Source organism: Hypomesus transpacificus, chromosome 1 (genome assembly GCF_021917145.1).
Source record: "Hypomesus transpacificus isolate Combined female chromosome 1, fHypTra1, whole genome shotgun sequence".
Lineage (NCBI taxonomy): Eukaryota > Metazoa > Chordata > Actinopteri > Osmeriformes > Osmeridae > Hypomesus > Hypomesus transpacificus.
In genome coordinates this window covers 1,874,802-1,888,767 of record NC_061060.1, presented here as the reverse complement: position 1 = coordinate 1,888,767, position 13,966 = coordinate 1,874,802, and the positions used below count along the sequence as shown (strand labels likewise).

Sequence of the window (13,966 nt, the reverse complement as noted above, 5' to 3'; positions counted from 1 at the left end):
CACACACCCACACACACACACCTGCGTCCAGTGTTAGTTTGGGCTTGTTTCTACAGTGCGGTGCTGAGTGGTAGGCAATGGGAACAGCCCTCTAAGCCCATGCTCTCTACTGATATTCTCTTCCTGACACTGCAATATCCTCCAGCAGCACAGCGAACAATCCCTGGATTTGAGCCTGAAAACAAGAGCTATTTACAGGCAGAACGGTAGGAAGCCAGCAACCCTAATACATGGAAAGACTTAAACAGGCCGACGGCAAAAAACAAGTAAAAGAAGGACCGGTTTGGACAGGACCGGTTTTGACCCTTAGCCAGGAAGCCGTCACCCTTAAAGGAAGAACTGATAAATGGTGGGAAAGCGCCTTTCGAAAGACAATAAGGACGGCATTTGTGCGGGGAAAGGGTGTATTTTACTTCAACACCCAGCAATGTTCAGATAACATAAAATCAGTTCAGCTGGCGGAAGACCGATGTTTACACTATATTCTTTTTGGGTATAGAACCCACCCTTCACCTGGGAAAGCCTGCCAAGTTCTCCACCAGACCAGCATGTATTGCTGAAACACAAACAGGCTGGCTTTTCTAATGAAGCTGGCTGAGAGTAATTCAGAGACTCCGAAATAATTTGGATAAATCACTGGAGAGCGACAGAAAAAAAAAAAGATTGGATTATAGATGACTGGATTATGTTTGGTTTTCGTCGGCGAGATTATAAAAAGTAAATGCATTCCTGAAAGGTTTCTAATTGTGGCAGTAAACTAGAACCTTGAAGGGCTGAAAATGAAAACAGCAACACAGAGACCCTCTTCAACCCTTCCCTTCCCCCCTCCCCCCCTCCCCTCCTCCCCCCCACTATCACAAAATGTAAAGAATGGCCATTAAAATATCCCCAAAAGCTCTTTCTCTCTCCGCAGTCATAATAAACAGTGGATGTTCCTTGGCTACTGCGCAGCATTTCACAATTATGAGTCTCAACAGGGAGTGTTCATTAATGTTATGCTAATTTTCTCTATCCAATTAATTCGCTCCCTCTCTCGCTCTCGCTCACCCTCTCTCTTTCGTTCTCTTGTTCTCCCATTTGGAAATCGTAGCTGTCACTCAGCCGTGGACAGAAAAAGAGCAAACAAAGCCCTCTGAAATAATGACTATGTATGTACTAATGTATTCCTTCTCAGACAGCTTATCCAGTACTTTCGCTAAGTATATGTTATAAATACATCAGAGAATGTACCTAAAAAGTAAACAAGGACACACATAAGGTTACCTCTGAGGGAGTTATGCGTTGATTAAAGGAATATAGACTCAAGTGAAGAGTGTTCACTTTCACTTTAGTATGGACATGTGAACAAAACATACAGACAGACGGAGGGAGACAGAGAGGGAGGGAGACAGAGAGGGAGGGAGACAGAGAGGGAGGGAGACAGGGAAGGAGGGAGGGAGACAGGGAGGGAGGGAGACAGAGAGGGAGGGAGACAGAGAGGGAGGGAGACAGGGAAGGAGGGAGGGAGACAGGGAGGGAGGGAGACAGAGAGGGAGACAGGGAAGGAGGGAGGGAGACAGAGAGGGAGACAGGGAAGGAGGGAGGGAGGGAGACAGAGAGGGAGACAGAGAGGGAGACAGAGAGGGAGACAGGGAAGGAGGGAGGGAGACAGGGAGGGAGGGAGGGAGACAGGGAGGGAGACAGAGAGGGAGGGAGGGAGACAGGGAGGGAGGGAGACAGGGAGGGAGGGAGACAGGGAGGGAGGGAGGGAGGGAGGGAGAAAGAGACAGAGACAGAGACAGAGAGAGAAGGAGGGAGACAGAGAGGGAGGGAGGGAGACAGAGAGGGAGGGAGGGAGGGAGAGGAAAACAGAGAGGCAGCGGGGCTCTTACCCTGAGGTAGTTGAGGGTGAAGTTGGTCAGGCCCATGCGGGTGATGTTTTTAGAAAGCTGCTCCAGCACCTGTGGGTCTTGTGCCTGTTGGTGAAGGCCAGTACAATGAGCACTTACTGGAGAACTCCTTCCTAGATTGCTAATTACTGTGAAAGAAATTAACCCAACAGCCGGGGCTATTACTGCCGGCAACTATCCTTCTATCAAAATTCCATGTCCGCTGCTTGAATCCACAAGCAAACTGTCTGTTACTGTCCTGGTAGTTCACACACAGCCCTATGATTCATGAGATAACCTGTCACCTTTTTAGAGAGTTTAAATAAATCTGAAGTTGTGTTCTATTCTGCTAACGTTCTATTCTACTAACGTTCTGTTCTGCTAACGTTCTATTCTGCTAACGTTCTATTCTACTAACGTTCTATTCTACTAACATTCTGTTCTACTAACATTCTGTTCTGCTAACGTTCTATTCTACTAACGTTCTATTCTACTAACGTTCTATTCTGCTAACGTTCTATTTTACTAATGATCTATCTGGCTTCTCAGCTCCTCTTTTTCTTTTCCTATAGCAAAAAAATATATGTCATAAAAAGCTGCACATATTGACAAAGCAAGAGATGGCCCAGTCTCAAGGCTCACTCATATTCACCACCTTATGAAATATGCATCGCTCCATCTCAGCTTGCATCGTGGTGAAAAGAGAGTCAAGAAGGAAAATATCAAGCCTTCCTCTACTGTACACAACACGAGGAGTGAAGGAGAGGAGATTTCTTGTTTAAGATTTCTTTCTAAAGCTGTTTCAAACATGGCAAAGTCATTTTTGAATCTACAGGCTGATCTGGCGCCTATTCAAAAATAATAATCTCTGGAGATCTTTTAAATGGATGTTTATGTAGGTCTATGTGTATTTGGATTTAGAAAGTGGGTATACACACCAGGATTTGACCATAAGACCATTCCTTGAAAACCATGGTTACCGACAACAGCATTGAGCACCATTCCAGAGCTGAATGCTTAAAACTGCATGTGTGTCTGTGTGTGTGTTAATGACAGACCTCTTCAGTGTCTGTGTGTGTCTGTGTGTGCCTTTGTGCATTTCTTCATTTCTGAGTCACAATCCTGTCTCTGTGCCGCATAAGTCGAGGATCACAACAGCTAACTCACGTTTGCGCATCATTCACACGGAGCAACACACATCCGGACTAAGCCCACCACACCCCTCTCTCCTGGCAGAAGTGTGAACACCCACGGGGGGCAATTTAATGGTGTGTGAATTTAATATGAAGATTTGAACCCAGAAGAAGGCTGGCTGTACAAAAAAAAAACCTTCTAAAATCTACCTTTGGGCCCTGAGGACCGAGGAAAACATTGACGTTGTGTCTGTCAGGTGTGGAAAGAGCTATGAGGTGTTGTTTAGGTTAGAGGTTGAATGCATATGCAGAGTAAACATATTATGTAGACACGTGACTCATAGGAGGACATACCAGATTTCGAAACGGTACCTATAAGTTGCACCTTAAAGTGCCCTTTCTGTGTAATGTTTATAACACTTATGGGAATTAAGGTGATTATTCAGTTGAACTTGTTTTTGTTGTATATTTATAATTTTTAATTTCCCGGCAAAGGGCTGTCTTTTATCCAAAGCCGCCTTTGATGTCTCGCACATAAATTGGTTTATAAAATCCAGTCTAAATTGGAACACTTTTCAAACTGCTTTGTTGGCATTTAAATTCCTGTGCTCATGAATAGCTAGTGACTTTGCGGTGGCCCAGGCAGCACAGAATATTAGTTGGTGTCTTGGTAGTGACTGGAGGGGTGTGTTCAAAGGGACACCTAAGAGGACAGGAGTGGTCCAACACATGTTGAAGATGTCCGTGTGTGTATGTGTGTATATAAGAGTGTGTGTGTGTGTGTGTGTGTGTGTGTGTGTGTGACTTACGTGCATGGCCAGTATGCTTCGAGGGATGAGCTCTCTGTACTGTCTGATGGTGAAGTGCCAGGTCTTGATCCTCATCAGGTCATCGAAGGCAAACTCTAGGATGAGACGTCCCTCTGTACACACCTGTCCACACACAACAACACAGGTCACACACACACAACAACACAGGTCACACACACACAACAACACAGGTCACACACACACAACAACACGGCTCACTTAATCACAGTGATGCGTTCACTTAGCAGTCGCTTTCATCCAAAGTGACGTACGGAGAAGGAATTAAACCTGCGATCCCCCCCCCTTGATCTGTAGTCAAATGCTCTAACCACTGAGCTGTTTCTTATCTCACAGTCACACATCTCTCCCTGACATGCAGTCGTCCGTTTAATTAGCTCCAAACAAAATGATTTTGTTTCATAAACAACAACTGGATGTTCATGTGTTGCAGACCGGCTCCTGGTAGAGGGGCAGACTGTAGCTCCTGGTAGAGGAGCAGACTGTAGCTCCTGGTATAGGAGAAGACTGTAGCTCCTGGTAGAGGAGCAGACTGTAGCTCCTGGTAGAGGAGCAGATTGTAGCTCCTGGTAGAGGAGCAGACTGTAGCTCCTGGTAGAGATGCAGACTGTAGCTCCTGGTAGATGAGCAGACTGTAGCTCCTGGTAGAGGAGCAGACTGTAGCTCCTGGAATAGGAGCAGACTGTATCTCCTGGTAGAGGAGCAGACTGTATCTCCTGGTAGAGGAGCAGACTGTAGCTCCTGGTAGAGGAGCAGACTGTAGCTCCTGGTAGAGGAGCAGACTGTAGCTCCTCGTAGAGGAGCAGACTGTAGCTCCTGGTAAAGGAGCAGACTGTAGCTCCTGGTAGAGGAGCAGACTGTAGCTCCTGGTAGAGGAGCAGACTGCAGCTCCTGGTAGAGGAGCAGACTGTAGCTCCTGGTAGAGGAGCAGACTGTAGCTCCTGGTAGAGGAGCAGACTGCAGCTCCTGGTAGAGGAGCAGACTGTAGCTCCTGGTAGAGGAGCAGACTGTAGCTCCTGGTAGAGGAGCAGACTGCTAATGCACACTATTTTTGGAGCTGTGCTTAGTTAGAGTGCCTGCTTTTCCAGACCACGACTTAAAAAAATATAGAGAAAGGTGTGTTTACAGGAGAGACAAAGGATCTTTGGGTCAGAGTGAGCTTCCAATTAAGAGACAGAGAGGGAGAGAGAGAGAGAGGGAGAGAGAGAGAGAGAGAGGGAGAGAGAGGGAGAGAGAGGAAAAAACACATATTTTGCCTTCAGCAGAATTCAGCGCTTTGCCGGGGCCCTTGCGTTTCCCTATGTTTCGTTGCTGTGGCAACCAGGGGAGAGGAGTGAGCCAGAGCAGGCGAGGAGAGGAGGGGAGAGGGAGGAGGGAAAAAGAAAAAAAAAAAGAAAATCAGCTGATTAGTTGGCATGGCAACCGAAAAGATGTAATCCCAGCAGACACACTCTAATCAATGCCCCTAGCACAGATGGTCTCTGGAGGATCAACAAGAAAGAAGCTGGCGGGCAAACAGGCCCCGAGTTGCTGCTAGCTAGCTCCGCCACGCCGGAAAAATAAAAAGTATATAAAAAAAAAAGGGATTTTTTTTTTCTCTGCATGCAGCTCCTAAACCATTGAATATGTGATTTAACCCCTTCCAGTGCAGTGTTAGTCTGCTTCCTCATCCTGAGAGGAGAACATGGTATCTCCTCACACAACCAGCCAAGGCTTAGCCTCCCTGTTAGCTGCAGTCAGCAGTTCATATTTAGAGATATCTCGAAAATATACTCATTTTCCTGGATCCAAGCTCTCTATCGGAAACACGTTTGGCTGCATTTGCTCTGATAATGTTGATGGACATTCTGTCTGAAAATGTGGATGTATTTAGTAGATTAGTATGGATTAGTGCAGCGTTAAGCAATGTTTGAAAATAATCCAGCATTAAGTGTTTAATGGACAATGGAAAGGCCTTAATTCTACTTTGATTATAACTCCAACTGTTTATCTGACGGATGACCTCGGGCCCAGACAAAAGAGCAAGTCCAATAGACGATACATCCAGTAATGTAAACACCACAACAACTTAGCATCACAGAAGTGACTGCACACAAACCCTTCCCACAGGTGATCAATCCGATTACTACATGACCTAAACTGCCTTGTCATTCAACTACTGTATCTCTCCACAACATGGATCATTCATACACAACCCTTGTTGTGATCCTTCTGAGGATTGAACCAAAGCGAGAACGGCACGACCCCGCTGAATTAAACTGATGAGACCCCACTGAGAACAACCTTATTTTGATTTTAGAGTGGGGTCGTAAATCTCTCTCCACACACGGCCAGCCAGGGTCTAAGTGCAGAGAAGCAGCGAATCCTCACAACGTCAGCATCGCAGCTCCCACCACAGTACATCCCCAACTGTACCGCCTGTGGTTGTTGACGGCACAGGAAGTGCTGCACTGTAAACGCTGAAGATGTCAACGCGATGCATGCGAGTCCCCCTTGCAAACGTGACTTTTCTCCTGACGGTGGTAAACACTGGAGGCTTCTCCAGTGTTGGAGGGTGATGGGATGAAGCTGTCTGGCTCCTCTCTCAGCCCAGGGAGGCCCTCCCTCCTGGGGCTGGCTAACAAGGCCTGGGCCCTGGCCCTGGCCCCCACACACACACTCACACACCCCAGGTGTAGTACAGCCTGCTGGGAAGTGAATAGAGGTGATGGGATACCAAAAAGGCTCAGCGGGGGGTCTCGTTGGCCAGATCAACACCCCGCCACCTCACCCCACCCTGCCACCCCTCCCCCTCACACACACACACACACACACACACACCTTCCCCCCCTACACCTCTACCGCCCTCACATCCCCCGTTTGCACATCCAGATCATTCCCAGCGGGATCACAAAGGGCTTTTCCCTCTGGGCCGAGGAGAGAAAGAGAGAGAGAGAGAGAGAGAGAGTGAGAGGGGAATGATTTCTCCAGGGATGAGGGATGGGGGGAGGGGGGGATGGGGAGAGGGAGAGGGAGGGAGGGAGGGAGGGAAGGAGGAGAGGCGCGAGGCAGACCTGATTGAGATTCAGTACTCCAGAGCTCAGGGGCTGTGAGCTGAGAGAGACCGTCTCTCTCTTATTGGAATTTTTTTTAATTATTATTTTTTTCTTCCCTTCCACAAACGGGGTTTGTTAAGTAAATGTAATCTGGGTTGTTTAGTGTCTTAAATGTATACAGTATATACATAATTTGGCTCAATCTTTTTAGAACCAGTTACAATATTATTTTTACAGTTTTGTTCATTCCACAATTTCTTCACGCTTCTTTGTTTTTTTACTGTCACACTTCTGCTTGCTGTTACACTCTGCTCCCTGTTACATGCTGCTCCCTGTTACACTCTGCTTCCTGTTACATGCTGCTCCCTGTTACACTCTGCTCCCTGTTACACTCTGCTTCCTGTTACACTCTGCTTCCTGTTACACTCTGCTCCCTGTTACACTCTGCTTCCTGTTACACTCTGCTCCCTGTTACACTCTGCTCCCTGTTACACTCTGCTTCCTGTTACACTCTGCTCCCTGTTACACTCTGCTTCCTGTTACACTCTGCTCCCTGTTACACTCTGCTCCCTGTTACACTCTGCTTCCTGTTACACTCTGCTCCCTGTTACACTCTGCTCCGTGTTACACTCTGCTCGCTGTTACACTCTGCTCCCTGTTACACTCTGCTTCCTGTTACACTCTGCTCCCTGTTACACTCTGCTCCCTGTTACATGCTGCTCCCTGTTACACTCTGCTCCCTGTTACACTCTGCTTCCTGTTACACTCTGCTCCCTGTTACACTCTGCTCCGTGTTACACTCTGCTCCCTGTTACACTCTGCTCCCTGTTACACTCTGCTTCCTGTTACACTCTGCTTCCTGTTACACTCTGCTCCCTGTTACATGCTGCTCCCTGTTACACTTTGTTTCCTGTTACACTCTGCTTCCTGTTACACTCTGCTCCCTGTTACACTCTGCTTCCTGTTACACTCTGCTCCCTGTTACACTCTGCTTCCTGTTACACTCTGCTTCCTGTTACACTCTGCCTGCTGTTACACTCTGCTTCCTGTTACACTCTGCTCCCTGTTACACTCTGCTCCCTGTTACACTCTGCTTCCTGTTACACTCTGCTTCCTGTTACACTCTGCTTCCTGTTACACTCTGCTCCCTGTTACATGCTGCTCCCTGTTACACTTTGTTTCCTGTTACACTCTGCTTCCTGTTACACTTTGCTTCCTGTTTCAGTGCAGAGGCTTGGGGCTTTGTGGGTAATGTAGTTTTACAGGCTTGAAATGTGTGACTGTTAAAATCATGCAGTCTGCCTCACTGCTGTGTTCAGACTCATGGTACATGGCATCTCTTTAGCCTCTTTTTCTAGCGCCTTGATTGAAATTCAGCAGACAGTCAGCAGAGGCACTCCCAGCCTGCTAGTGATCTGAATCAAGCCATGCTGCAGAGCGTCCCCTCTGGTAGATGGCCGTGTTCAGGTCGTATGTACCTGAGGTGTGCATGATGCGCAGAGAGCAGATGCACAATCGAGTTGAACCGCTTCAACTCACTCATCGGTATGAATACCGTCCGGTCAGAGGGGGAGGTGTACCCAGGGTCAGGGGGGGAGGTGTACCCAGGGTCAGGGGGGGAGGTGTAGCCAGGGTTAGGGGGGAGGTGTACCCAGGGTTAGGGGGGAGGTGTACCTAGGGTTAGGGGGGGAGGTGTACCCAGGGTCAGGGGGGAGGTGTACCCAGGGTTAGGGGGGAGGTGTACCCAGGGTTAGGGGGGAGGTGTACCTAGGGTTAGGGGGGAGGTGTAGCCAGGTCAGGGGGGAGGTGTACCCAGGGTTAGGGGGGAGGTGTAGCCAGGGTTAGGGGGGAGGTGTACCCAGGGTTAGGGGGGAGGTGTATCCAGGGTTAGGGAGGAGGTGTATCCAGGGTTAGGGGGGAGGTGTACCTAGGGTCAGGGGGGAGGTGTACCCAGGGTTAGGGGGGAGGTGTACTGACGAGCAAGGCGATCATAGCGGCTACAGCTATGTTCAAAAACCCCTTCTCTTAGCATCTTTAGTATGTACCGATATCTATATATATTGTCTATATTGTTTTTTATATTTATATATGCCTACAGTTCTCAAGTGATGCAGACAAAGTCCAACACATCACACACTTCACAGCAAATGCCTTTCATCGGCAGGCCTTTCATCAACCTTTACTGTACACCATATCAGCCTTGTGATTGCAGACAAGCCGGTTTCAGCCCTAATTGAATTACACACACATCCAAAGAAAGATTTTTTTTCTCAAAGAATTGATTTGATCTTTGACCAGTTAAATGCCTCACTTGGCCGATTATCATCTGCTGTGATGAATTATTCACACTGACAGGTCCTGGGTCAGCTCTTACCTTTGTAAACATTGGTTTCCCTTGCTGCGTGACCATGGTGCACTGATCGCAGTCCACCGTGATGCAGGAGTTGTGGAAGGACTCCTTGGCGTGTTTCAGGATGTAGTAGAGGTCAGTGACTCCGCCTTCGAACACCGTGGAGAAGTAACGTGGGATCAGAGTCCGTCCGATGGCTGGAGGGAGGGGGAGGGGGAGGGGGAGGGGGAGGGGGAGGGGGAGGGGGAGGGGGAGGGGGAGGGGGAGGGGGAGGGGGAGGGGGAGGGGGAGGGGGAGGGGGAGGGGGAGGGGGAGGGGGAGGGGGAGAGGGAGAGAGATAAGTCCCTTGTCATCACTGGGTCAAGAGGACCTCTAACTCCATTAATGAGTTGCTGACTAAGAGAGTTGTTTGAGGACTACATCACATTCGATTAGCCACCGTACGTCGTACGGTACTGGTGTGTGGAGGAACGCCAGTTTGGTTAACGTTTCTCTGTCGGTAGATTCTTCCGGTGTAAACCTTACAACCCTACAGTTCTGCTTTCACGTTACTTTCCACATACTGTTAGCAGCATCAAAACAAACTCTACAGCAATACCAAGCAGTACGTAATTTTACCAGCAGTTTATAAAATGTCTGATGTGTTTGTATCACCGTCAACAAACATAATTAACAATCGGTGGATGTTTGTATAGAGGAGTAGAGATCGCACAGACAACACAAGGAGTACATGAAGGGTTCAGTTATTCATCAATCCAAACGAGAGCAGGAGAAGGAATGTGGAAAGTAAGTCAAAAGCCTTTTGCCCTCAGGATAGCTTGTGTCTTCTGTCTTTCCTCTGTGAACAATAATATAATGGGTGATTTCAAAAGATCAGGCTTTTGGATACACGTGATATTATGCAAAATCCTGACGAGTGCCTTTTATCAGTCAGGCTACAAGACTATCTGAATATTCAATTTGTTAAAGATGACAGGCTATCCAAAGCACTGCAGGTACAGTGTTCTCCAAAGTGAACTGTTGTTGAAATTGCAGTCTGCCTTCGTTACCAGGACCATGCTGTGAACCCTTCATCCTACATTTCCTCGTGCGTAACAAGTAATGTAACAAGTCTCTGTTATTCTGTCAAATATTCATCATTATAGCATTGCCTGTAAAACGTAGCGTTACATTACACAGAAGCACAGCCTCTGATTTGAAGCAGAAATAATCCATCTCAAAGTCAACACTCTGCTGGGTGGAATTATATTCCACGTCTCCCCCTGGGGAGAAAGGCGAAGGAAATAAAACTGAATTTAGAAATGTCCCCCAGAGAGTGGAGGGACACTCCCTAGGTTATGACTGAGCAGTGGGTTCTCCAGAGGAAGGGAGGGAGGAAGGGGGAGGGTGGGACAGAGGGAGAGCAAGAGAGAGAGTGAAGGAAAGAGAGAGAGAAGGAAGGAGAGAGAGAGGGAAGTACCCGTGACTGGTATGTTTTTTCAAATTCGATAAAGTCGGGCATGACTAAATAAACATCTAAAATGTTAGGCCGTGTGAGCTACAGCTTGAGGAGAAGCTGCAGGAGGAGAAGGAGGAGGGAGAGGAGGAGAAAGGAGAGGGTGGAGGAGGAGAAAGGAGAGGAGGTGGAGGAGGAGGGAGAGGAGGTGGAGGAGGAGAAGGAGAAGGGAGAGGAGGTGGAGGAGGAGGGAGAGGAGGTGGAGGAGAAGGAGAAGGGAGAGGAGGTGGAGGAGGAAGGAGAGGAGGAGGAGGAGGAGGAGGAAGGAGAGGAGGAGGGAGAGGAGGAGGTGGAGGAGGAAGGAGAGGAGGAGGAGGAGGAAGGAGAGGAGGAGGGAGAGGAGGTGGAGGAGGAGGGAGAGGAGGTGGAGGAGGAAGAAGGAGAGGAGGTGAAGGAGGAGGAAGGAGAGGAGGTAGAAGAGGAGGAGGGAGAGGAGGTCGAGGAGGGAGAGGAGGTGGAGGAGGAGGAAGGAGAGGAGGTGGAGGAGGAGAAGGAGGATGGAGAGGAGGTGGAAGAGGAGGAGGGAGAGGAGGTTGAGGAGGGAGAGGAGGTGGAGGAGGAGGGAGAGGAGGAAGGAGAGGAGGTGGAGGAGGAAGGAGAGGAGGTGGAGGAGGAGGGAGAGGAGGTGGAGGAGGAGGGAGAGGAGGAAGAAAGATTTGATTCTATATGTGTAAATAACTCCTCTTTCTCTGATTGCAACCGTTCTCCTCTCCCCCCTCCCCACATCCACCATATCTCTCTGCCCCCCCCCCCCCCCCCCCCCCTTCTCTTCACCGTTGAAAAACAAAGTGAGCCAAGTAGTGGAGCTGAGAGGGAGGGAGGAGGGAGAGAGGGAGGGAGGAGGAGGGGAGAGAGAGGGAGGGAGGGAGAGAGAGGGAGGAGGAGGGGAGAGAGAGGGAGGGAGGAGGAGGAGAGAGGGAGGGAGGAGGAGGAGAGAGGGAGGGTGGGAGGAGGAGAGAGGGAGGGTGGGAGGAGGAGGGGAGAGAGAGGGAGGGAGGAGGAGGGAGAGAGAGGGAGGGAGGAGGGGAGAAGGAGGGAGGAGGAGGAGAGAAGAAGGTGGAAGAGCGGCTTAACGGAGGAAAGGGGGAACTGCAGGAGAGGGAACCAAGACAGGCTAGAGAGAACAAAGAAGGAGAGACGCTTTCAAAGAAAAGAGGGACAGTAAAGTGAAAGAGAGAACCGCAGAACGGGGTAGCACATCTAGAGAACAGGGGGGAGAGAACAAGAGAGAAAAGAGAGGTAAAAGAGACATGCTTGGTGCACACCTTCCCTTCCCAGAAGCTTGCAGCGAGTCATTCCTTCTAAACACAGAATCAGCCTCACAAGGCACCCAGCTTCCAGACACACCCTGCTAGATGTGTAGCAGGCACCGTGGCCTCCAAGGTTTCAAGCTCCAAAGCCAGTTATTACCCCATCAGTATTCTAGGCTTCTAAATGATCTACTGTACATACTATAGGAGGGGGTAGCAGGTGGTCAAATATTTCCAATGAAATAGAAACATTGCAAATTCTCGATAATTATCTTAATGAAGCATATTTAGTCTAGATAAGCTAACTGCACTGGATGTATTGCAGTCTATATGGTCTCAGTGGGAATGAGGTATGTCTTGGTGTCTACACAAGCACATTTGTGTTCCCTCCCCAACATCACCAGTCTAGGGCCCCCGTGGTAGAGAGACGGGCCCCCAGGTTGTTGAGATGATTACTGTGCTCACGGTAACAAAACACCGCACTAATTAACGACAACAACAAAACAGGAATCTGTCTCCTCCTTGTAGTCCAACACACACAGAGAAACAAGTCTGTTTTGAATCTTTCCCCTCCTCGCGCCGGTTCCTCTCTCTACGCTTCCTTCATCTTCACACCATCTAGCGTTCCGATTGGCTCGTCTTCAGATGTCCTCACTTGAGAGACAGGATTAGCGCACGCTCGTTTTTGGGCGAACACGACGAGGAACATATGCCTCTCAAGTAATGTGTACCCAAACACACAATTTACAAATAATTAACGTGGTGTTAATTAGCCGCATTAATTCATGCCACTTTGTGGAATTGTTCCCCCTGCGAGCCGCCAGGATGCCTGCCAGGAACCAGAGCCAGAAAGAAGCTGAAATATTCTGCTAGCAGGCAGGGGAAGAGGAGGAGGACGGGGGGGAGGAGGAGGAGGGGGAGGAGGAGGAGGAGGAGGAGGGGGAGGAGGAGGAGGATGGGGAGGAGGGGGAGGAGGGGGGGAGGAGGAGGAGGAGGAGGAGGAGGGGGGGAGGAGGAGGAGGAGGGAATGGGGGGAAGAGGAGGAGGAGAAAGAGGGAGGATGGGGGGAGAAGGGGGGGAGGAGGAGGTGGGGATGGGGGGAGGAGGAGGACGGGGGGGATGGAGGAGGAAGAGGGGAAGAGGAAGAGGGGGGATGGGGGGTGGAGGGGGGAGGAGGAAGAAGAGGGGAGGGGGGCCGCTGGTGCACTATTCACACTCAGGCAACAGAGAGAATTCACACACACACACACACACACTCACTCATATGTGATTTAGTCCTAAGCCACACTTGGCTTCAGTTTGATGAAGACAAACTGGTCACATCGGAATAAACTTTACTGTGAGGCTACAATATTGAAGGCTGAATATTATTTAACTATTATTTCATGGTTTACCTTATGAGATCTATTCATTTGTGGATGTGGGGGCTGGAAGCGTTTGTGTGTATGTGCATCTGTGCATGTGTGTGTGTGCTGTAGGAGGAGAGAGAGACGGTGGAGAAAGAGAGAGAGCGAAAGGAGGGATGGGGGTTGGTGTGTGACCACTGTGAAACATACAGAAGACATCGTATATAATGAAGCACCCAGGGACTGGACTAGGCTAACAGCACAAAAACCCCCATCCACACACACACACACACACACACACACACACACACACACACTCACCCTGACATGGAAACGGCAATGCACACACACACACACACCACGCACTCTGCACATATGAACATAAAACCTTCTGCCACAGTTTTTAATTGGATCAGATGAGATTTCTGAATATGAGGTTAAGAGAAAAAAATTCATCTCAATCCGACAGAGCTGGTAAGAGGTTGAAGGAGGACTTGACTGTTGGTCAACGAGCCCCCTGGTTCCCTGCCCCCCTGCCCCCCTGTCAGAACAGGACAGGCAGCCTCACAGTTGGGCTACGGGAGGTAGATTGGAGCCCATTACATCCCAACAGGAATTCCGCCAAAAGGTAGAACTGGATTGGAACAAGGGGTGGGAGGAGA

General features: G+C 49.2%; 1 protein-coding gene across 7 annotated transcripts in view; it reads right to left on the bottom strand.

Moving 5' to 3' along the window:
* Positions 1–13,966, bottom strand: part of ldb2a (LIM domain binding 2a) — a 44,409-nt gene that overhangs the window by 9,527 nt on the left and 20,916 nt on the right. For all 7 annotated transcript variants that reach the window (XM_047021638.1, XM_047021645.1, XM_047021653.1 and 4 more), the window contains exons 3-5: positions 9,238–9,410; positions 3,811–3,933; positions 1,872–1,955 (exon numbers count right to left, since the gene is read on the bottom strand). In XM_047021638.1, coding sequence (XP_046877594.1) covers positions 1,872–1,955; positions 3,811–3,933; positions 9,238–9,410 — 380 coding nt within the window. The remainder of the gene's footprint in view (positions 1–1,871; positions 1,956–3,810; positions 3,934–9,237; positions 9,411–13,966) is intronic.